Raw genomic sequence first — 25,003 nt, 5'->3', positions numbered from 1 at the left:
TTTATGGGTAATTTCACACATTCCGGTTAACATAAGCAAATCTGTGTTTATTTAGCTGCTGGGGTGTGAAAACTGTAAACAGCACACAACAGATGATTTGAGGGGCATAGGCAAATGTTACTGGAGCTATTCAAATTCTGTTGGATTGGCAGATGTGTTTTAGATTTCCTATAATTTCCCATTCAGATGAACAGGGGTGATGGGGACATTGGCCTCCACACATAAAAAAAAGGTGGTCCCACTAGTAGACATTTTTTCACACTCAAAATGCACCTTGGAATGGAACACATGTGGAATTCCAAAACAGTAACAGCAAGTCCAGCAGAACGTTGATGAGCTCTGCTAAATTCTATTCCACCCCAATTAATTACACCCCAATCCCACAAAAGCATGGAAAAAAGAAAGGGTGATTATCATCTCTTTCATCACTGACCCCCTCCTAATTTGGGCCAAGCTTCCAGCCTTTTCAGAGTTTGGTCTAGCTCCAGTTCAGATCTATTTAACTAAGCTGGAAAATTCCATCTATATGCTAAATTTTACCCTTTGGCATTATACCTTTTGGTATAATGACCATTATGCCACCGACTGTGTTATTAAGAGCTATCCAGAAGTCAAACAAGACCAAGCTTTCAATATAAACTCCCATTCTTCCTTGCCAGAAGTGCTGCATTTTAGGTGGATTTGTGAAATCAGTTCACCCTGTTTTCATTTCATGAAAAGCGGTTAAGCAGGATTCCACCACTGCAGGTGCATAATTTGTGGCAAGACAGCTTATGTCTGGAGCACAAATCAACTGCAATTAAAGTTTAAATACTTTGTGCTGAAGCACAGACCGCATTTGCTCATTGTCTGGTGCTAATGCAAACATGCATACGTTTAGGGATATGACTTCACATATAACAGTTAAGCCTTTTCACTCAGCACTTTTTAGCCACCCTCATAATATTTACGGATCACTCTTTTTAGATCTCTTGGTTGGATGCTGTAGCTCAGCTGCTAGCCAAAAGGACCACATCTTGGCAGTATTCAGAACGTTTCAACTACTGAGCTGACATTTAGTTTTTTTGGGAGGGAAATAGGTGTTTGTAAGCCCATTTACTGGTACGTAGAAAACCTCTTCACATTTTCCAAGCTCTGGAATGGCTGGGAGCTATATGATATGTGAGGAGAAGTTAACAGTTATTATGTCTTTTCTAGATGACTTGACTGACTGAAAGTAAAAAATGTTTCCTCCTGGAAGATGGGAGGCATTTCATATCCACTATTTTGCTTGTTGATTTTGAGTTCCAAAATGCACACAACTATGATGGGACTTGTTAAACGCAAATTCTAAATCACTGTATACTTACTCACCAAGTGAGTAAGAAATTGTCTTCTAATATACAAGCCCTGGTTCTGGCATATATTCGTATTAGTACCTTTCACATGGTAGGGACCAGGACTGTATAGGACTATGGTGTGCATTGTATACCAAGCAGTTCTTATGCACCCAATACGCATTATCTGTCCTTCACTCAAAAGCAATGCAAGAAATAATGCGTATCAAGTGAACGCCATACTCTCCTCTCAGTCCCGCCACATCCATCCTTAGTCTCTCACTCTAGATGCCAGAAAAGAGACTAAGACAGGGAGAGAGGGATATAAGCAGAGGCAGGGAGGGAGGGAAAGGGAAAGAGAGAAAGAGCTGTTCCTACTTCATCCCCCGCAATTACCCACTACTACGTAAGTTTGGTATAACAGAAGAAGCAGGATGTGGGAGAGAGTTGGTTGAAAGATGAAGAGTGCCTCTCCCCCCCCCTTGATTTTCTCGCAAATGCTTGAAAATACTCCTCCGTTTCTAGTTTCTGTGGACTCAGTCACCATTTCAAGGCCAGGGCCACTAAGCCAATATAAATAACACACAGCTTGTCTGTCAGGCAGCGGTGGACCAGAATGAGACAAATGCACCACATGGACTGGAAACTTTCCCAAGCGCTGCGGATAAGCCATCAGGAGAAAGCTAAGAAAACACAGGGCAAACACATAGAGCTCAAGCATCTGCTCGGAGTGGAGCCCTGCCTGCTTCAAGAGCAGATGAGGACACAGGGGATGGTCCAGGAAACAAGCCATGGCCACTACTTCACTGGGTCCATGGATCAAAGAAGCCTTACTCACTAACCCACACCATGATTATGGGGGGCGGGGGAACTGTCCCAGCATTTCCAAGAACAAGCAAGACAGGCCATCTGAGGAGCAAACTTATTTATATATTTATGACACGTATATCCTGCTTCCCAGCCGCCGCCACCACCCTGGAAACAGTTTACAATAAAATACACCCAAATTATTATTATTATTCTAATGAAAGGATTAAGGTTGTTTTGTTGTTGGGCCTTTGAGAGTCCAGGCAGTTGATTTTGTGCTCCCTGCTGCTTTTTAAGGCCTGCAGTTGGTTGATTGATTATGTATGCTGCTTGGCTGCTCTGTCATTTTTAGGCTTTCGTGTTTTTATTGTGGTTAGATTTTTTAGATTTACCTTGCTTTTTATGGAAAGGCAGCATGTTAATAAAAAAATAAAAATAAACCCTAAGACAGTCAAGTTATAAGAAAGCTCCCTAAAAAGGAAGGACTTAATCAACTTCCTGAACACAGGGAGATGGGTCAGCCAGCAATATGTTTTGAAGTGGGGACCCTAAAACAGACAAAGGTCCTCCGCCTCATTGCAACACCTTCAGTGGATGAAGGCATCTGTAGCAGGTATTATGTTACAGATCTGAAGCTTCAAGTCTGAATATACGGGGAGACATGTGCATTATGTTTTTCCTGGCCTCCTTGAAAATAGTTATGTTGTGATATGTTTTCTACCACCCAACTGCCATGGCTGTGGAGAAGAAATTGAATTTTACATGGAGCCTACATATTACCTGTACCCTCATAAACTGGAAGACAGTCTCCTAACTCGAGCTATCATTCCAATGTTTCAATGGGCATGGAATGTACTATGTTATGTTTTGAATTTCCTTCTCCCCTTAAAACTGGATATAGGGCTTATGTTGGTATTTGAACTTGAATCATAGGGTTATTAAATTTATATACTGTACTGCCTTTCATCTAAAGATCACAGGGTAGTTTACAATATGAAAACACAGACATAGATTGGCTACTTATCCAAAGGCCCGGGAGAAGAGGAATGTTTTCCCTTGGTGCCTAAAGATATATAGCGAAGACACCAGGTGAGCCTCCCTGGGAAGAGCCTTCCATAAGTGGGGAGCCATCGCATAGAAGGCCCATTCTTGTGTTGCTGCCCTCTGGGCCTCTCTCAGAAGAGGAACAAAATGAAGGGCCTCTGATAATGATTGCAGGGTCCAGGTCAGTTCATATGGGGAGAAGCTGTCCTTGAGGTATTGTCATCCTGAGCAGCTTAAGGCTTTATAAGCCAAAGTCAGCATTTTAAATTGGGCCCCGAAACTAATTGGCAGCCAGTGCAATCAGGTCAGGAATGGTATTATATGCTGTCTTGCCCCAGTGAGCAAGATGGCCACTGAATTCTGCACCAGCTGAAGTCTCTGAAGTGTCTCCAGAGGCAGCCCCACGTATAATGCTTTGCAGTAATCTAACGTAGAGGTTGCCAGGGCATAGATGACAGAAGTTAGGCTATCCCTGTCCAGATAGGGGTGCAGCTGGACCACCAGCCAAAGCTGATGGAAGGCACACCCTGAAGCCACCTGAGTCTCAAACAATAGCAATGCGTCCAGAAATAACCCAAAGCTGCATACTTAGTGCGTAATCATTCAGTTCAACATTCACTCAATAGCTCCATTTTTTACAGACAGGGAAACAAACTAAAGTACAAATGAAATCCAAACAGGCAAACTAAACCAAATGTCTCCCATTGATCAGCCAATAATGGCATGATTGATTCAAAATGTGGCTGCTATCACCTTGCTCATATGAACTTCTAGCTGGTTCACAGTAACACATGGTGGCATGGCTTCAGTTTCTTTTTATCACTGTTGCCAAACCATACTTTTGTCATACATTTAATTCATTCAAGAATGTATGACTAATAAAAAAAAAGTTGTAATGCATCCAGATTGACAATAATGGAGGATTAAAATACTTGAGAGCAAGTAAACCATTAATGCTAAAAGTATTTTCTCTCTGCCACAACAGCTGGTCTGCAGCACTGTCTTTCTTTTCACATTCTACTTTTCCATCACTAATAACAACTCTTTTAGAGTCACTGACAGCACCACCTTATTCACATCTACGCAGAAGCAATGCTTTTTCTGGTGGTTCTCACAGCTAAGGAGTACCATCACCTCTTTTTTTGCTGCTCAAGATCTGAGTATCAGAACCTCACTTTTTTATCCAAGAAAGAGCCTTACTGAACTCAAACAAATTACTGGCTCCCAAATAAGCACGCATAGTGGGGATGTGCAGAAGAGCTGTATCAATCTCAAAACTAGAACCAAGGCAGGGCTGCTTGAGACAGATCTGGGGCCTTCTGTTTTCATTTCTGTATTTTCCTACTATCTGAGGGCCAACCCATCCAAGATGGCAGGCATGGGACTGCTACTGAAAATGGCTTCTTGTGTCACATTTTTTAGTTTAAGGATTTGTAACTCCATCAAAAACAAGCAAAATTGTGGATTTAAACATTCCTCTCCTTCATTCACACATAGTGCATTTTTGTATCATGAGCCTAGTTACTCTTTAGTGACTGATATAAAATATTGTACCTGTATGACCACTGTTTAATTAGCCAGAACAAGAGAAGCTGCAGCTCAAACATAACTTCGGATGTCCTTAAATACAACCCTAAATAGTAAGATAAAGCAATGACAAACCTAGACAGCATCTTAAAAAGCAGGGACATCACCTCACCAACAAAGGTCCATATAGTTAAAGCCATGGTTTTCCCAGAAGTGATGTATGGAAGTGAGAGTAGGACCATAAAGAAGGCTGATCGCCGAAGAATTGATGCTTTTGAATTATGGTGCTGGAGGAGACTCTTGAGAGTCCCATGGACTGCAAGAAGATCAAACCTCTCCATTCTTAAGGAAATCAGCCCTGAGTGCTCACTGGAAGGACAGATCGTGAAGCTGAGGCTCCAATACTTTGGCCACCTCATGAGAAGAGAAGACTCCCTGGAAAAGACCCTGATGTTGGGAAAGATTGAGGGCACAAGGAGAAGGGGACGACAGAGGACAAGACGGTTGGACAGTGTTCTTGAAGCTACAAACATGAGTCTGACCAAACTGCGGGAGGCAGTGGAAGACAGGAGTGCCTGGCGTGCTCTGGTCCATGGGGTCACGAAGAGTCGGACACGACTAAATAACTAAACAACAACAACAACAAATAGTAAGATGCTCGCTGTGGTTAATCAGGACCAGAGTACACATCCATGGTCCACAGTGGACTTGTATGTGGCAAACATCCAGCTCACATTAATTGTCACATATTCTGACATCAAATCAAACACACTGCTTTTGAGTGGAGACAGTTCAGACATTCAGCAAAGAACACTCAGTAATTAAGTAACAATAGGTTGTGAACATACATTTGAAAATATGAAGGTGCCTTAGCAGGGATGGGCTCTAGACCAGTGATAGAGCACAAATCACATTCAGAAGGTCCTGCGTTCAATCCTTCGCATCTTCCAGTACATCCTAGAAAAGACTCCTGCCGGAAATTGTGGAGGACCACTCCCAGTCAATGTAGACAATACTGACCCATACAGTCTCAGTTGGTATAATGTAGTACCTCTGTTTCCTTACACTGGGGTCAGACTTTTGGTTCATCTACTTCAGTATTGTCAGCAACTCTCTGAAATATTGGGATAATATATTGTTGGCCCTGCTGCCTAAGATCCTTTAACTGGAGGTGTCAACGAATCCAGGACATTCATTCAAAGCATGTGCTCTACCACTGATCTATGGCTCCAAGCAAAGTTTCGTGATATAGTGTTATGTTAACCAGTGTGGGAAAAGCATATTCAACTGCACTCCATTAATCAACATTATTTTACAAGTTCTAGAGTGAACACCTAGCACTGAAATCCATTGACTCCTTTCTACATCCATTTTAGAGTACATTTTTTTTCTAGCATTGAGGCTGAACTAAATATCAGGTAAGAAAACTTAGGGAGAGGTAACTTGTCCATGAGTATCAGACTGTACCTAATGCCTACGTAAAGTTTAATTAACCAGCACTTAATGTTAAGTAAATTGTCAACAAAGCAACATGTGAGCAGCAATTACTGTAATAATACAATAAGATTCCCATAAACAGAAGTGTGCCGTGACAATACTTAGCAGTGAATTTACATATTCATACTCAGCTGAACTGGAACTGCTGGGGCATTCCTCCTCCCCCCCCCCCCCCCGCAACCGACATGAAATGCAAGGACACATTCTTAGCATTTCCATGAGTTTGTTTTGTTTCTGCAAGGGGGTGGCATTAGACAGCTTTCTGTTTCTGCCAGCTAAGGAAGCTTTTGACACAGTAGCACACAGTCCGGGGGGAGGGGCGGGTTACCTGACAGCACAGCTAATAAATGTAATTATGATAAAAGCCCCTAAACGGCTTCATTCTGCACTGTCACTCACAGCCCAACCTACTATTGCTCACTCCTGCTCCACAATATGACCTTTGTCATGCTTGAGAAAACAGCTCCCCACTGCTATTTGACTCTTACTGAGTGACCAGATGGGGCAGTTTTGCTTCATTATTTGTGCCTGTGAAGTGGAAACGCCAACAGAAAGATTCATTACCGTCAAGACCGTCACTGCAAAGCTCCCCTGATTTATTAGGGCATAACTGCTGTACTGGATGTAATGAGACATAAATGTTCTGCAAGGCCTATGAACTCAAGAAGGAAATACAGTGCCATCAAGAGGCTACAGCATGCCTAATTTATTAAAAGGTTGCAACAGTGCGGTGGGACATAGGGATAGACTAGCAGAACCAACTAATGCATTTGTGCTTCCTTAACTTTCCAGATTGCAACGGTAAAAATTATTGAACATCAGTATCTTGGTAGAAAAGTGATGCAATTAACCTTGTTAAAAAAGAATCATTGATCTGTTGATATTCCCCAGATGGGATGTTCAATAAAAAAGTTAAAATTGTGTGTATAAAAGACACCGAGGTGGCGCTGTGGGTTAAACCACAGAGCCTAGGGCTTGCCGATCAGAAGATTGGTGGTTGCTCGGTCCCTGCTCCTTCCAACCTAGCAGTTCGAAAGCACGTCAAAGTGCAAGTAGATAAATAGGTACCACTCCGGCAGGAAGGTAAACGGCATTTTCATGCGCTGCTCTGGTTCGCCGGAAGTGGCTTAGTCATGCTGTACGCCGGCTCCCTTGGCCAGTAAAGTGAGATGAGCGCTGCAACCCCAGAGTCGGCCACGACTAGACCTAATGAATGGCCAGGGGTCACTTTACCTTTAGTTTTATGTGTGAGTATGGAAATATTTATACAAACTTCTGTTTCTCTGACTCTGCAGATCTTAGCAACTAAAGATGAATCCACGCCTGCTGTTCTGAAAATGAAAGTCATACAGAGTCTATGCATAGTTCAGCGTGCACTGAAACAAAACCATGCAGGATTAATGTTCCACTGCAAGGGTTCCTCGATAGGGATGGTGAGTGATAAAGTTGATCCTGCATGGCTTTCACAGGCTTTAGTCATTTAGTACCACATGCATACCAGATTGTGTGAATGTTGATTTCACATGACCTTGCCATTGTTTCAGTGCCAGGCAAAAAAAGACATTTTGTTTTCCCAGAAATTTTGACAACACCAATGATACAACCATATTGTGAAATCTGTTTCTAATATGTTTATGTGATTTTATTATTGTATTTTTTACTTGACTGCAAATCATTTTGGGACTTTTCTTTTAGTGGGAAACTATCCATAAATTCAACTGAACCCTAAACCTAACATGAACATTTCAGAATGGACTATCTACCTATGCGCTAGCATGGACGCAAAATTTTAAAACATTTGCATCAGAGTGAAAGATCATTCCCTATTGATTTCTGCACATGGAACCTCTTCTGCAAATGACACTGTCTATAAAAGTCATCTGCTAAGCTGTGACTGCCATACACAGAAAATCCCTGAGACAGCATAGTAGTGTAGTAACTTAGGCACATATTCAAAGAATCACACAACAGCTTCAGTAGCAAACCATTCACCGATCCATACTCTTAGTATGCTGGAATAGATGGTGTGTATTGACTGAGATCGGGCCTTTCTAGTATTTCAGTTTAACTGGTTTGTAATTTGGCTGCTACTACAGTAATTGTAGAGCAAAACACGACAGAGAACAGTAGAGGTTTTTAGGAGCCTCATCCTCTTCCATCTCTTTTGCCATGTCTCTTGTTTGTGTCAAAGTAGAAAATAACAGTCATTATATTTGAGTGTTATAGGAGTAAGCAATGCCACTAGAATGTCAGTTCAATCTGTTTTCTGTCATTCTGTCTGCAAAATGAAACTCATTTCATGAAAGACCATCATACCAAGGGTCCTTCAACTGTGCCACTGCTTCCTTGATAGAAGCTGAACACCTTGCAGGTATGTGATGAAGAAATAGGTGATCAGTAAGGTTGTGCTTGGAACTAACTTATGTATTTATAACTGAAGGCACCAACTACGTCTGACCAAACAAAATGAGATTATAGGAGGTTCATAACTGGTTCTCCAACCATTGTTATTCTTATTATTTTTAAAGTTAAAGGCACATGCGGAGATGGGCACAAGCTAGATTGGGGCCACAACACCATGGCAAATGATTAATTGTTTTGTCTCATATTATTTCTCCAGTCTAAATTGTTCCCTATCACAGCTGCTATTTTTCTTTAGACAATATGTGACTATGTGATCCTTACTTGCAATTTGGATTAAGACAAACCCACATGAAGGGGCTTACCACATGTTTGTCTGAACTCCTTGATTGTCTTCATTTTGATTTCTTTTCAAACCAGGCCAGTATTTTCTTTCAGTCCAAATCCAGACTAAGTTTTTTGAATTGTTCATCAGAAACCCAAATTTTCAGCTTATATTGAATCGTGAGGTAAAAACCTAGTGTTAGTGAATAGAACAGTAGAATCAAGCAGCCATGTTTATTCCTGATTATCTGATCATGTATAATCAATTGCACAATCCTCAAAAGCATATAGCAAGGAGCTGTTACTATGCTATGCAAAATGCAATACAGTCATAACTCGGGTTACAGACGCTGCAGGTTGCGTTTTTTTTATAGAGGCCACCTCGCCTTCCTATCCAATGTTCCTGGGTGAAAGAGACCAAATAAAAGTCCTTCTCTTTGTAGTCTTGCACCTCAACACAGGAGAGCAAGAACTGGGAGATGGGGAGCTATCCGTGTTTACTCACAATTAACTCCTATAAACTGGAAGCTGAGTCGCCACTGAGCACCATTGGACTTACTTCTGTGTAATGGTGCCCACGATTGGGCAGCATGATACTTGCCTTCTAACAACTGCACATTGTTACGACTGAAATCCAATCATCTTAATATAGTGGTAAGAATAATTAAGCAAAAGAGTAATTAAGTAAAAGAGTAAGGCCATATGCCTCTTGCAGTTCTGTAACCTCAGATTTGACTTTAATAATGCTCCATTCCTCAGTGAACTGGAACAGTTTATATCAGCCCAACTCCTCCTGGAATTTATGGGTCTTGTAGAGACTGAAGTGCTGTTAGCACCTGATTAAATAGTAAGATGGGAATAAGAGCCAGTTTCTTTTGCCACTCAACAACCCATTAATAAGTCACTGTGGAGCACCAAAAAAGTAGCTCAAAAACATTTGTGTTTTGTTGAATCACTTTATTTTGGTAAATCTAGCTTGATACCTTGGTGGAAAAACTTAGTTCATTAGGAGTGTTTTATACATTGCTCAGTTTACCTTACGGTTCCCTCATGCCTCTTAAAACATGTCTGTGTTTAAAATGCTTTGAAATGAACTAGAGAAGCCAGGTGTTTTCTCATTAAATTATGGATAAAAGGACACTGGCTCCATTTTACTTATCTTTGGATTTTTATTTAGTTTACTGTTAAAACCATCATAAGCAGCAAGCCCTTCGTGCATGTGATCTTAAATGAATAGATGCAGTGGACATCTAAGCTGATACAAGCTTTATAAACTCTAATGTCAGGAATTGACGCAAACATTTGAAGGTTCAAATGCATGACCATGAACTGCAACTGGCTTTGGTAGCCGGTCAAAATATATGCTTGCCACTGTCCCTTTGTTACTTCAGGGAAGGAATGGAATGAGCCATTTTCTAGGCACAGAAGAAATGCTTGCCGTTTGGTTAAGTTTTAGTGGTCTTGGAAGATCACTTAACGATTTTTCTGTCTGTTGTACCAGTTGTTGTGTTCTATGCTAGATGCTGTATGGTTTTTAATTATATTTCTTGCTTATTTTATTTCATATATTGTATTGTAATACAATACAATAACATATAAGAAACAAAAAAGCAATAAAAATATACTTTAAAATTAATATGATTATTTAATGCAGACATGCCACCTGAATGAAGTTCACAGACCACTGGTGGTCCACAGACCATGATTTTGGAACCCCTGGGCTAGACAGTGTTACCGTACATTGTCCTTCTCTCTATCTGCTGCCTCCTACCTCCCTGTAACCTCAAGCTTCCTTTTTTCTGGCTCCTAGGGAATCAAGGTTAGTCAGAACTAACTACTGTCTATGGCATTTGTTTAACAATGAATAGACTCATTTGTTTCATTTTCCGCCCTTTTTCATTATGAATCCTTTGCATCAACCCTAGATCAGTAGCTTTCTGGGGCTAAAATAGACAACAAAGCTAAACAACGAATCAACAGAGTGATACTGCAGCAGAACAATTCAAGATGGATGTTGACAAGCTGTAAACAATTTAAAGGAGAGCAACAAATATGGTCCATGAAGGAAACCATATGAGGGGGAAATATTTATCAGGTGGGTATATTCTGACAATTTTAAAATATTCAAAAGAATTTCAGAAAGAAAATAATCTTATTCACAGAACATAATGCATTTTTTTTAAAAGGTGAGTAAAAATAAAATAAACTGTAAAGGTTATTTACACTAAATAGCCTGGAGCTGGGGGGTAGGAACACCTCATAACATATGCAATAAATTGTTCGTGTAACTGCAGAATCAATTATTTTGGATTTTTTTTTTTAAGCTGGACAGAAAGGTCATCTTAAATTCAGACTGTGGACTCCAGGCATTATTTCCAGGACAAGCTGGAAATGGCAATGACATAACCTATGAAATAAACTGCTTTTTGTATTGACGCAGAACAAATGCCATAAATGACAGTAATGAGAGTAAACAGCAGCCTGTGAACATCTCAGTTCATACAAAGGTGAATTCACCTGTTATGTCCTCTCAGTACTCAGTGCTGGCTAACTGTGTAGCATGATAAGGGGAAATGGTACGTCTATTTTTTAAAAAATTATGCCCCAGGTTTCAATTCGCAATACAATAATATGAATACAACAATGGAATAGCACTGAAACAAACAATGCACAACCACAAAAAAGCCAAAGAAAACAACAGCAGAAGCATTCAAAGCAAGGAAACTAGGTCCAATAAAACAAGCAGCAATAATACAACAGAGGGCTGTACCAAGTGAAGTCACGAGACTAGTGGAACAACTTCCACTTGTGCAACAGAACTTCCCTTGCCTCACCCTTCCCGCATCTCCTCCAGTTTGCTCTTGGGTCCCGTCCCCCCCCCCAAGTATTTGGAGTAGTTTTGAGGGGAAGGGCACAGGAGGAGGAGAGAGAAGCAAAGCTCCACTGTTCAAGTGGAGGTCATTCTACTCATGCAATAAATTTGTTTAAATTCAATTCAAAATCGCTGCACATAAAACAAGGTTTTTAACTTTGCATCTGAAGGTAGTCAAGGTGGGTGCAAGGCAAACCTCTCCAGGGAGAGAGTTTTAAAGTTGAGACACCGAACCTTGATGATGGAAGGGGCACTTGGGAAAGGGCCTCAGGGAGAAATCTTACTTAATGAATGAGCAGCTTCATAGGGGAGTAGGCAGTCTTTCAGATGTTATTCGTGTTGACCAAAGTTTCACACTTCCTAATGCTCTAGTCTAGTGGAAACTGAAGTTATCACATAAAGAGAGTTTATGTGAAAGACTTCCCACAAGAATAAGATTCAGGGTTGCCTATAATTGTTGCCAGTTAGAGTTGGAAGATTTGTCATATATATACAGTGGACCCTTTGGATACGAATTTAATTCGTTCTGGGGGTCTGTGTGCACCCCCCAAAAAAGTACCTGAAAGTTACGTAATCAGAGCGGTACATAACTGGAGGGTCCACTGTATATATATATAGAGAGAGAGTTAGTACAACAGTACTGTGGTACCTCGGGTTACATACGCTTCAGGTTACATACGCTTCAGGTTACAAACTCTGCTAACCCAGAAATAGTGCTTCAGGTTAAGAACTTTGCTTCAGGATGAGAACAGAAATCGTGCTCCGGTGGCACGGCGGCAGCAGGAGGCCGCATTAACTAAAGTGGTGCTTCAGGATAAGAACAGTTTCAGGTTAAGAACGGACCTCCGGAACGAATTAAGTACTTAACCCAAGGTAACTGTGATAATGCCTCTTGCTTGTTTGGACTTTGGTATCTCTCTTACAAAGGTAAGAGTCACCTCAGACTTTGCATCTGGCCCTGCACACCACTGTTATGTGGCCCTTGGAATGCTGCCTACAAGAAAACATAGCACTCAGAATGGGAAGAAAAAGTTTCCAGACCCTACTTCAAAGTATTTAAGAGAGGTGGCTCTTTTTTACTTTATTAAAATATTGTTTTAAAAAATCCAATGCCTAGCTGTTGGGTTCAAGGCACAGGAGAAAAACAATCAACCCTTCCACACACGTGGAACTTCAAAATTGTACATTCATTGAGCACATGCAGAGTCACGTACTGGTGCAGCAACAGAATCAGAAACAGGAGGGCAGTAGGGGTCTGTTTTCACCAGCATAAGCAGCGCAGCTGTTTTAAAATGTGTTATATGAGTTCTGAATGGAACCTCAGCCAGTAATCTGGCTGCTGCAGTTGTTTCTGGGTCATCTTAAAGGGCAACTCCAAGTAGAGTGCATTGCAACAATCCACTCTGGCAGACTATGAAGAACCATGGCCAAGTTATCTCTGTCCAAAAGGGGCTGTAGCTGGTGAACAGCTGGAACTGGGCATTTCTAGTCATCAAGGCCACTTGAATTGCCAAGCTATCAACCTGCTCCTTCCAGGGAAGTCTAGGACAAGCTGTCTTCCCCCTTCCAGACTTAAGAATTTAGAACATATAACACCTCTGCCTTTTAAGGATACCGCTTCAGTTTATTGACCCACATCCAGCCCATCACCATCTCCAAACACTGGTCTAGCACCTCAGCTGCCTCTCCCAATTCAGATGGAACAGAGAGGTAGAACTGAGTGTTAACTGCATATTAATGACACCTCACTCCAAATCTCCTGATGACAGCTCTCAGAGGCTTCATATAGATGAAGCATGGGGGACAAGATGGAAGCCTGCGGGAAACCACAGGACAGCTCCCCTGGTGCTGAACAGCAGCTTTCTAGAAATAGCTCTGGAGATAGGAGAAGAACAAGTAGTACCATGTCTCCAAGCACCAGCTCCAGAAGCATATGGTATCAAATGCTGAGGAGTAGACTGGAGGAAAAGGCTCACAGTGACTCAGTTCATCTCCATTCTGCTATGGACTAAGTTGTTCAACAGGACCTCTCTATAGAGCTTCAACTGCCGGTCAGCCTTGCTATCTTGTGTGCCATGTCTGCTGCTCGCTGCCTTATCTTTTTGATGCTATATCTGCCACATGGTCTTGCTACTCTGCTACTGTGCCTTAGGGGTACCAATTACAGATAAATCAGAATAGTCACTCAAGGCTTCTATGGCATGTGAAGCTGTTGCTCTGTCATGGATCACTATAGTAACATCAGGAGCAGTGTACCCCTGTAAGTCACTTTGCCACGTCTGTGGGCCACATCTTGGCAGAACCAGAAATAAGACTGCTTGTGCAGCCATGGCTCAGCCCTTTCATGTGCATAAGTTTTGTATGCAATCTAAATTAAAACACATGATCATATTCTCTTCTCTTCCTCAGACACAGATATGAATTTTCATGGGAAGTGAACATAAAAATAGGGGTGTGAACTTGATCAAAGCAAAATCATTCAAATCTCCGGGAAATGTTTATAGTAATCCACTTGTTTCTGTCACAGATGTTTCAGCTGGTACAATTTAGCTTGCGTGCACATTTACTTAAAGAAATGATTAACTGCTTCTCTTTTTGCAGATAGTTCTCACAGAAGAATGAAAAAAAAAATACTTCATCTCTTTCTTTTTGTTCCACAGTATGCTTTTCTTATGAAATGAAATTAGCAAGCATATTTAAAAATATATCTGGTTTGCACAATAGTCAGTTTTAAGGTAATTAAACACAGGCGTTTGCTTTCCCCCAAAAAAGAGAGGGGGGAAAGACCATTTCTTTTTCAGTTAAGGTGGGCATAAAAGATAACACAGAGCTTTTCCTGGGCAAGGAAGATTAACACGTAATCCATCACTTGATTGGTTGCTTTGCTGCACACATTTTTGTTTAAATTCAACATTTAAAAAAAGAGTTGACTACAGTTCCCGGATGCCATTTAATGTTCATGATCATATTCCTGGAAACAGTATTACTTGGATCCACAGCCAAACCCTGAATATTTCCTCCACCAAACCTCCACCAGACCATGTTCCTGCCCCCTGCTGTCCAGCACCTTACAGAAAGTTGCACAAATCAAAATGCATTCAAAGACTGGTGAAGGCAACTTCTGAGAACTCAGAAGGACAATAAGTTATGCCTCCTGACTATCCAAAGTTCTTTCCCACTATTATATAAAAGTAGCGATCTCTGCAACAGATCATATGGTTCCCATTTCTCAATGTGGGCTTGTTTTTTCAGCTGGTCCTTGGACTGGATAATTCCATAGCTCTTGCTGGGCATACCAAACCTTCTCTGCTGTATCAGTGCAAGACTGTAGTTCTGATTCAAACAAAATATACTCACATGGAAAAGACAACTTGTTTTCATTGATGAAGAACTGGTTTAATGTCTGGAGAGCTTCTCTTATGCCTGTTCTCCCCCTATGTGTCCCCCCCCCATGGGGCCCTGCTGAAATTTGAGAGCCCCAAATCCACCACTGGCAAGGGAAACAGATGCTAAATCTTTGGGTTGCTCTCTGCTGATCCAAAGGGTAAGACTAGAGCCAGTGGGTGGAAATTGCAAGAAAGCAAATTTGAACAAAGCTTTAGGAGAAATTTCCAAAGAGCTCCCTGACCTTGTCATGGAGAGACCTGGTCTGAACAGAGACATTGGATTCTTATCTCATTATACATGACTAAGCCATTTCTCACCTTCTCACCCCTTGCCTTTTCCTGTAAGACCTATTACAATCGTTAAGAGTCGTCAACAGGCTCATCTCAGCTATCTGCCAATCTCCCATTCCCACCACCCTTCTAAGTAATACCCCTCCCCACCTTCTCACTATATAGAAGGATCTAGCAACTTCTGTTTCAGTGTATCTGAAGAAGTGTGCATGCACACGAAAGCTCATACCAAGAACTAACTTAGTTGGTCTTTAAGGTGCTACTGGAAGGAATTTTTTAATTTTGACCTTGTTATAGACAGCCTTGGGAGGTGGGGAGGGAGGTGTTCTCCTTCACTGAATATATTTAAGCAGATACTGGACTGTCATATGTCAGGGGTACCATGGCTGCACAATAGACTCTGTGTGTGTGCTTGTGACTAGATGGCCTCTAAGGTACCTTCTAATGCTAATGATTTTTCATTCTAGAAATAGAATGTAGGCAGGTAATTAACAAAAAAGCAAGATAAAAATGTATAAAATAACTAATCTTCAGCAGAAGAGCTATTTAAAAGAAAAAAGGAAAAAAAATAGAATGGTCTTTTGTTAGTTCAGTTGTGGAGTCAGCCTATTTTATGAAATCATAACACAGAACAACTACACATTTCTACTATTATTGAGGTACTCATGATGGCTTCTAATTTTTTAGCAGCATGTCAAACAACAGATGGTGAATTATACAATGAAAAATTACAGTGCAGTGAGATATGTTCTCCGTTAATGAGTCCCAAGTGATTTATGATTCTGAGGTGTATTTTCAAGATATGAATCCCCAAGGAAGAAACACCACGAAACAAAGACACTGCGGAGCATCCAGCCATAAATTCAACTCATCTTCCATGTTATAAACCAGGAAAGATTCTTTGATTGCTCTTAAGGGAAACCTCAGCTATTTAGATTAAAGCTTAACGGAAGTCGGTGCTCCAACGTTTTCCCATAAAAACAGAATGTATTTACTCTGATGTATAAGTCACATCAACTTTTTATACAACCAATTAAAGTAAGAGCTGTAGAGATGGTTATGTCATAGTGCTAAAAATAACTCCAGTATTTAAAACCTTTGCACAGAACTGTATATGCTGTAGGACTTGCTTTCTGGTGGGCATGGGAAACAATCAATTAAGTCTACTAATGTTGATAACTAATTTAACAAACACCCGTCCTTCTCATAGCTAATAGTCAAATAGTGTTAATATCAGTCCCAAATATTAGGGGTCATAACAAAGATTACTCAGATTTCTGATCTTCCATTTGTACTTGTTAATGTCTGATGATTCCCCATTGCCCACCAGGCTTCTTCTCCTCCTCCTCCTCCTCTTTCTCTAATGCTGAACTCAAATGGCTCCATGCTGACCACACTGAAGCCACCCAGATTATTATTTTTTCAAAAATACCCAGGGGATACCTATAGTATACACATGTACATAACATGAAAATTATTCTCTAAAAGGGCCCCCAAATCAGGGAAAAAATCCAGAACATTATTGTGTATGTATGGCCTCACACAACAGGCTGGGAAGGCTTTTAGCAGCTTCCCACAGCGGAAGAAGTGTAGACTGTGCTTAAGAAGCCCAGTGCATTCTGAGTAGGTATGATGCAAATTCCCACCAAAGATCTTTGCCACACTTTGAGAAGCAGCAGAAGTATCAGGATCATAGCCACCATTCTCCTACTTGAGATCATTTAATTAGAGATGCAATAAAGGAAACTGGAAGTTCTACATGCCAAATACGCACTTTACCCATGGATGTAATTTCCCCCTCACATCCCCAATTTGGAAAACTATATTCCATTTCACTACAAAATTGTAACAGCAAGAAAGCCCTCAAAGGGGTAGATAATCATCCTGTTTCAGGTTACAGTGCCCTAGAAGGTGTCTGAATCCTTCCTTTTGCTCATGAGACACCTCATGATTCAAGACACAGTACACACTGACCTTTGAAATATTCTGACTCTTTCTTAAGAAAAGAAAATCAATTTAATAACACCAGGACAACAGTGATTTGCCGTTCCTAATGTTCCGTGCGTGTAGCATCAGCATATTGCTAAGCTACACAGGGTTGGTTAACATTCTAGGGAATGCTTTAATCTCCTTGTAGATGGCAGTCTAGAGGAAACAGATAAATGGTCACTGCGGTTATGTCGTGGTCTAGCTATCCATTTTGCCAAATGGATGTTAATGTTCTTAAACATTATTTTACCCTTTTGGAAAGTGAGGGGGAGAACCATATGCTACCCTTTTTACTTTTTAGAAGCTCTCTCCAGGTATTCTTGTGTACTGCAGGGTTACAGTTTGTTCACTGAAATGTGGCATTTTATAGTTGCCTCAGCTCGGACTTGTATGGTGCTTTACTCATGAGTCTTTATTTTATAAAACTAAACATCTTGGTTTCTACTTGTGCAGGTTATCCATGAAGCTTAAAACCATGAAAGGTCAGACTTCTGAGTTGCAGTGAGACCCTAAATAAATTTAAAAAACAAAAACAAAACAAAACCTGCTCCATGCTGCAGAAGTTACACTTAACACACAGGAGGCCAGGATTAGCCTCCTGACTGCGTTCACATGAGTCATACCTAGGTACACAATCAACTTCCTAGGCGTCGATGACTGGTTCCCTGATTGGTGCCAGAGCTAAAGTTTAGGAAGCAGCAGTGGCAACTGTATAAATAGACTGTATAGTTTGAGCCATAAAGTGATTGTGACATGTGCATCATGTACTCCAGCAGAGACTAGCCAATAAGGCTGCTTCCCTTCACATCTTTTATAAAGGTTTTAATGACAAAATGAATAGCTGCCAACAGCATCAGTGTCAAGTGAAGAAATGTGTCAGTTTTGATTATCTACACTGTCCTTCATATGTATGAAGATGCTACTGCTGCCATACCATGCAAATAAGGTGTATTTATACCATTAACATCACACAATATTAGGGGAAGAAATCCCAAAGACACAAGGCAAATAATATTTTCACATTTCATCTACTTTGAACTAAGTGATCATGAGGTATACAATTATAAGGGGCAACAGGGTACAATTCAGGATACCTTTGCATGTGAAATTTTACTGTTTTTAATGGTTTTGTGTGGGATAAAATTTGGGGTACCTTTGCATATGTGGTGCTTTTTTTATTCTGTTCATAATGGTTCTTGGACGTAGCTAAGGGGGGCAGGGAAGGGCAGCTGCCCCCCTTAAATCAATAAAAATACTTTACTGACTGAGGTTTTGTTTCCACCCATGTAATGGTTAATGTGTGATATAATTCAGTGTACCGTTGTATAAGAATATTTACCATTTTTAATGGGTTGAATGAGATAGGAATGATTCAGGGCACCTTTGTATGCAAACCTTGGCCCTGATTCTTTTGTATATAAGATTGTGTATCAAAGACTGCTTCCTTTCAGACATCTTCCTGCTTCCAGGTGGAAAGGGCAAAAGGGGAGCAAAAAATAAAGCCCAAAATGCATGCACAAAGCCCAGAGAAGTTCAGATCACCAGTGCTGAACCCATTTTTTGATTACAGATCTAGCCTGGATTCACTATGGGCCACAAACGCATACTGTGTGCATATGGCAGGGAGCCTCAGCAAACTGACCCCAACGCAATTACGTGTATGGTGGTCCTAATTTTCACAGGCTTCAGGGCACTAAAGTGTGCTCTTCCACAGCCATCATCTTCCAACAGGAATGACCTTAGATTTCTAATTTCTAGTCAGTTCTACAAGACCAGCCAACTTTCAACTGCAAAACTCAAAACATGTACTGTTGTTTCTGACTCAAACTCATGCATTTAAGATATTGCCTTGCCTTGCCATCTCATACCTCATACCAACACAGCAATACTCCTGAATAGAAATGTTCAAAAACATAAGTAGACCTTGGGTGGAAGTCCTTTTCTCCACAGGATTTGGAAGTGTATCTCATTTAAGTTCAATGTGCTGGTACTTGTGTACAAAGCCCCTGGGACCAGGATACCTATGGGATGGTCTCATCCCTTATTTAACCAAACAAGCCCTGTACTTTGCAGGAGAGAGAGCCTCATGCAGATACCGTCTCAGCAAGAGGTCCATCTGTAGGTTGCAGGAATTGGGCCTTTAGCCTGGCAGCACTTATCAAGCCTTCAGAACTCCATCCCTTTACATATCAGACAGGCAGCATGTCTCTTTGCCTTTTGTTGTTTAGTCGTTTAGTCATGTCCGACTCTTCGTGACCCCATGGACCAGAGCACGCCAGGCACTCCTGTCTTCCACTGCCTCCTGCAGCTTGCCCTTTACCACCTATTGAATACCTTCCTTTACAAATAAGCCTTTTAAGTTATTTTTATCCTAGTCTGTATCTGATTTGAAGCTGGTTTTATATATGAAATTGCTTTATGTATGTTTTTGTTGTTAAATCATTTCAAGATGTGTTATAGGAAGCAATTCATAATGGAATTATTATTTTCTAAAAAAAATGTTTTTAAAAGGCAACTACTGACAAAGTACATCCTGCCTGATCACACAGCATAAACGCAATTACTAACCATTATAATTCTTTTCACAGCAGCTCATTTTGCATTTTTTATTTCGTGAATGGCAAGGGTGATTTTCTATAAAATCATCAGAAGAAATTAATTCCCGAGTCAATCCCAGACAATTAGCAGATACTCACACCTTAATTTCAACTTTACTAGGTCTAGCTGTCTTTCTCAAAAATCAGAGATACATGGCGAGAGTATAATTTCACTGTTGTTTAAAGCTGTGAAATTATACTCTAGCTGTGCCACAATTTCTATGCCATTTTACCCCAAAGTCTAGTAAAGTACCGTATTTTTTGCTCTATAAGATGCATCAGACCACAAGACGAACCTAGTTTTTGGAGGAGGAAAACAAGAAAAAAAAATATTCTGAATCTCAGAAGCCAGAACAGCAAGAGGGATTGCTGCACAGTGAAAGCAGCAATCCCTCTTGCTGTTCTGGCTTCTGTGATAGCTGCGCAGCCTGCATTCGCTCCATAAAACGCACAGACATTTCCCCTTACTTTTTAGGAGGGAAAAAGTGAGTCTTATAGAGCAAAAAATATGGTAAATGGGAATACTATAAAGCAGACAGATTACTAAATATACCCCAATTCAGTATTTTATGCTGTCACTGAGCTCCCCCACAAATGGTAAAGCAATTCATTTTTTTAAAAAAGTAAAATAGCCATGCAAACCCAGCAGCAGATTTATAAGTATGTTCAGCATGTGCAAAATTAGGGGTCCCCGAGGCCGAAGTGCTCCCAAGTTATTAGCATGGAATGATAAGTGAGCCTTTGAAATGCAACTACAGACGGTGAGTTGCCATTGTTGAATTCTATCATTACAATTTGCTGCATTGTTTCCACTCTTCATTTCTCCTACTCCCCAATTAAAGTCAGTGGAGGCTGGTCCAAAAAGGCAACCAGGACCTAGCTCTACTAAACGAAATGTCAAGCACATTTCTTTAAAGTTCTCCCCAAATCTCAAAGCCATACTCTTTTCTGTCCTATGCATCCTTCCATAAATCTGCAGTATGTTTCTCAACACCATTTTTTTTTAAAGCAACAGCTAGGAGAAGATGCATTTACACAGGAAATGACCCATGAAAAGAAAATAAGGCTGTCCATTCTAAGTTTGGTTGGGTTTTTAAAATGCAACAAACACACATATAATAAGATAAGAAGAGCCCTGCTAGATCAGGCCAAAGGCCCATATAGTCCAGCATTCTGTTCCCACAATGGCCAACCAAATGCTCTTGAGAAGCCTGCAAGCACAAGAGCATACTCCTGGTCATTTTTAATCCAGATCGAAGCTTACCTGATATTGTTTGCTCTGCTTTTCAGTTGACAAATATCTGCCTTAGAGCACAACTCTGCTGGTCAAGGTCCCACTAGTAGAGAATATTTGTATTTGAGAGCTTGTCATCATCAGATATATTGTTTCACAGATACAAAATATAATGGACTTACCTTCCTATCTGGCCAATTATACTTTTCAAAAATGGCATCGTAAGTGTCCACAGCACCATCCGTAATCAGCATTATGGCTTGACTGCAAATACTCCCTTGTCCTGTATGATTGAACTGGGAAACAAGCAAACAAATATTCATTGAGTTCTGGCATACTTAGCTAGGCAAATGAGTATTTGCTGTAAGAAAACCATGCTCATAATTCCAGTGTGCATATGCTTTACTGAAAAGCATCCAGTGCTATAGCCATTACTTTCCTGTTTGTTCCCTCAAAAATAAGAAAGCTGCCGATGAAACCCCTATGGAATTTAGTACTACATCAGGGTTATAAATGTACACCTTCCTAAATCAAATATATTTGCAGGAAATATGCCACAATTTTGGCATTTTTTTTAATGTTAAGGTGAATGGGACAATCACAATGGTGAGGGGGAAAATACAACTCCCATTTTACTCATGACTCTTTTTTCAATTTTGGGTATTTATCCTCTTGGACTCCTACCCGCTACTTCCCCTGGACTCACACCTACACCTACACCTACACCTACACCCAATCCCAAACACAAACTAAATCTATAGATTTTTCAAAGCAGATAAGACTCCCTCATCTTCTCAGGCACCCTCTAACTTTTCTGTCCCTTCCTGATCCCACCAATTGTTTAGCCACCAATGAAGTACAGAAACCAAGGTTCCACCATAATGTGTCCCAGTGAGAGCCAGTGTGGTGTAGTGGTTAAGAGCGGTAGTCTCGTAATCTGGGGGACCGGGTTCGAGTCTCCACTCCTCCACATGCAGCTGCTGGGTGACCTTGGGCCAGTCACACTTCTTTGAAGTCTCTCAGGCCCACTCACCTCACAGAGTGTTTGTTGTGGGGGAGGAAGGGAAAGGAGAATGTTAGCTGCTTTGAGACTCCTTAAAGGGAGTGAAAGGCGGGATATCAAATCCAAACTCTTCTTCTTCTTCTTCCCTTGCACAAAGTAATTATGTTATCTGTAATTCCGCATGCTCATATTAGAAACTGGGGCATGAATTAATCTAGCAGTCAAATCTTTTTCCAGTTAAACCAACCTCCCTTCATAAGGAAGGCAGTTTTAATAGGAGTTCTTGTAGTGCCCAGATCACCCCATCTAGAAAGAGATTATATCAATGACTGTGCAGCAAATGTAGCAACACAGCAATTGGGTAATGGCATAGATGCCAGTAAGTAACAGGAGGCTCTGTTTGTTTCTTTAACAACCAAGCAGAAAACTCCTCCCTCAGTGCTGTTACTGAGCCTTGGATTCCACCAACTTGGATTCCCTACTATGATGGGAAACAAGTCTGCCTTGCTGAAAATGGGGTGATTGGAGGAGAGGGTGGGGAAAATCGCACCTGCATTCTCTTTCACTTCTGGGATTACCTCTGGGGTTATAACTTGGCAACCACTAAGTGATGGTCAAATGTGACGTTCAATGGCAACTTGCCAAGATAAAACCAGCCAAATCAGGGCCCATGACTTCTAAAAGTAGAAAACCCTTTTTGAAAAGGGACATTTCCCGTGTCTAACGGCACCTGTTGTTTTTCCTGAACTAAATCAAGGACAGTATGTAAAAAAAGAAATGGTGTATTAAAATACCTTGGAGGTGGGCTGTCTTCATCTCTTTATTTTAAAACATTGCTTTATTCCGTCTGAATCTATCATATTCCACAGAATAAGCTACCGTATTCTCTTTTTAAAGCAGGTGATTAAATGTAAATGCTTTGATGAGTAATATCTCCTCATATGTGTCTAGAACTTTTTTTTTAGTTTTTATTGAATAGAAGGAGTGATGAAAGTCTTTTCCATAATAATAACAATGACAAGAGCCTTATAATGAACTACAATTAACTCAGTGATTCATCAGTTACCAGTGAAAATTTCGATGCATCCTGACATTTGTAGCTCTTGGTTGTGATTAACAGTCTTTGAAATGTCACAGAATTTTATTTAATTGGTTAAGACTTTTTTTAAAAAAAGATAATCACGGCAAAGATCACATTTATCCCCAAAAGAGATAATTGCAGTTGTCACATGATATAGCAGACATTGACTGCTGAAACAAGCATTTCTGTAGTCCTGCAGAAACCTATGGGAGTTGAATTTATCAAATGTTGGGGAGAGCTTGGACATAGTTACGAACACATCTTTCAAAATCATTAGTACCAACAACTATTAGCTCTTTAGCAAGCTAAGTTATACTAAAATACAAGAAATTATAAATGGAAATTAGTCAAGCTTAAATGCTATAGCCTATGAACCAGTCTGAAAAGCAAGACTCAGTAGACTAAAATAAGAACACATTTAAGCATGAGAATGTGCCAACCTGTAATTCTAAATAATAGATTTACATACCACATATTGCTGGATAAAAAGAAAATTACCTAAATTATCACTGTAAAAATATAGCACAGTGTCTTTTGATACTAATCTGTATTCTGTAAGAATGCAGGAGGAAACCATTATTTAATTTTTTTCATAGAAAGATACATACACACACACACACACACACACACATGTATGTGTGTTTCCACAGTTTAAACCATGCTGAAGGTAGCTTACAACATGAAAAAATACAAAACCATAATATAACAAAAGTTGTAAAGAATAAGTAAAACATAAAAAATGCACAAAACTTAACATTTCCCACATAAATCACAAGATCTGTAATAAAGATACAGAAAACCCAACAACCCAAACTTCCCACAACAACAAAAAACCCAAACAATACCCCAGCCTAAGCAGGTGACAACTGAAACAAAATACAAAACTTATAAAAGCCAATAACAACAAAACTTTGCAAAAAGCAGTAACTTACATCACTGAGCATGTTGAAAGCTTCAATTAAAGCTATATCCAACATTCCGATTCCTTTTGCAAAAAGTTTGTCAAGGTGCTCCCTGAAGTGCTGGAGAGGTGAGAAGAAAATAAATGGTGTTTCACTCAACATATTTGAGAAGATTTTTGCATTACACCTAGCCTTGAAATCTTAAAGGCAAAATCAAGGAATGTGGCTTCTGGAACAGCATCAGGTGCTTTTTACGAATTCTGGGGAAAAAAGTTCAAATAAAGCAGGTCTTTGCCCCTCTGGTTTCAAGAAGAACGCTTTAAACTTTTAAAGAAAAGTGTGCCTGTCAGAGATATTTATTGTGACAATTTATAAAGAAAAAGTACCGAAGACTATACAACAACAATAAAAACCAAGTGAACAAGTTCACAAAAATCGTAAGATATATTATTCAAAGTTAAGTCCATAGTGTACAGTATAGGTTATCTGGGGACAGAACAATGGCTTCTTAACCAGGTTATATGATTCAATGATATTTACGTTAACTGTTAATCAATAAGTATTTAAAATTGTCTAAAGAATGCACAGTGTTGTCTCCACAGAGAATGGAATTCAGTGGACTCATGTACAGGAAGAAATGGCGGCTGTCTGGTCTCAATATCAAACTTCTATTGTCAACCGTGGAAAGGGGAGAACTAGGAGGAAGGGAGAACAAGGAAGGAAGGGAATACTGCTTGATGGCTAGTCCAAACAAAGTAGAAAGACAACGCTT

General features: G+C 40.3%; 1 protein-coding gene across 4 annotated transcripts in view; it reads right to left on the bottom strand.

The window, feature by feature from the left end:
• CACNA2D3 (calcium voltage-gated channel auxiliary subunit alpha2delta 3) overlaps positions 1-25,003 on the bottom strand; it is a 498,960-nt gene that overhangs the window by 225,525 nt on the left and 248,432 nt on the right. For all 4 annotated transcript variants that reach the window (XM_082209336.1, XM_082209333.1, XM_082209334.1 and 1 more), the window contains exons 10-11: positions 24,262-24,351; positions 21,428-21,541 (exon numbers count right to left, since the gene is read on the bottom strand). In XM_082209336.1, coding sequence (XP_082065462.1) covers positions 21,428-21,541; positions 24,262-24,351 — 204 coding nt within the window. The remainder of the gene's footprint in view (positions 1-21,427; positions 21,542-24,261; positions 24,352-25,003) is intronic.

The sequence above is a fragment of the Podarcis vaucheri genome (assembly GCF_965113315.1).
Source record: "Podarcis vaucheri genome assembly, chromosome: 2".
NCBI lineage: Eukaryota > Metazoa > Chordata > Lepidosauria > Squamata > Lacertidae > Podarcis > Podarcis vaucheri.
Note: the sequence above shows the minus strand (reverse complement) of the source record. Positions and strands in the feature narration are given on the sequence as shown.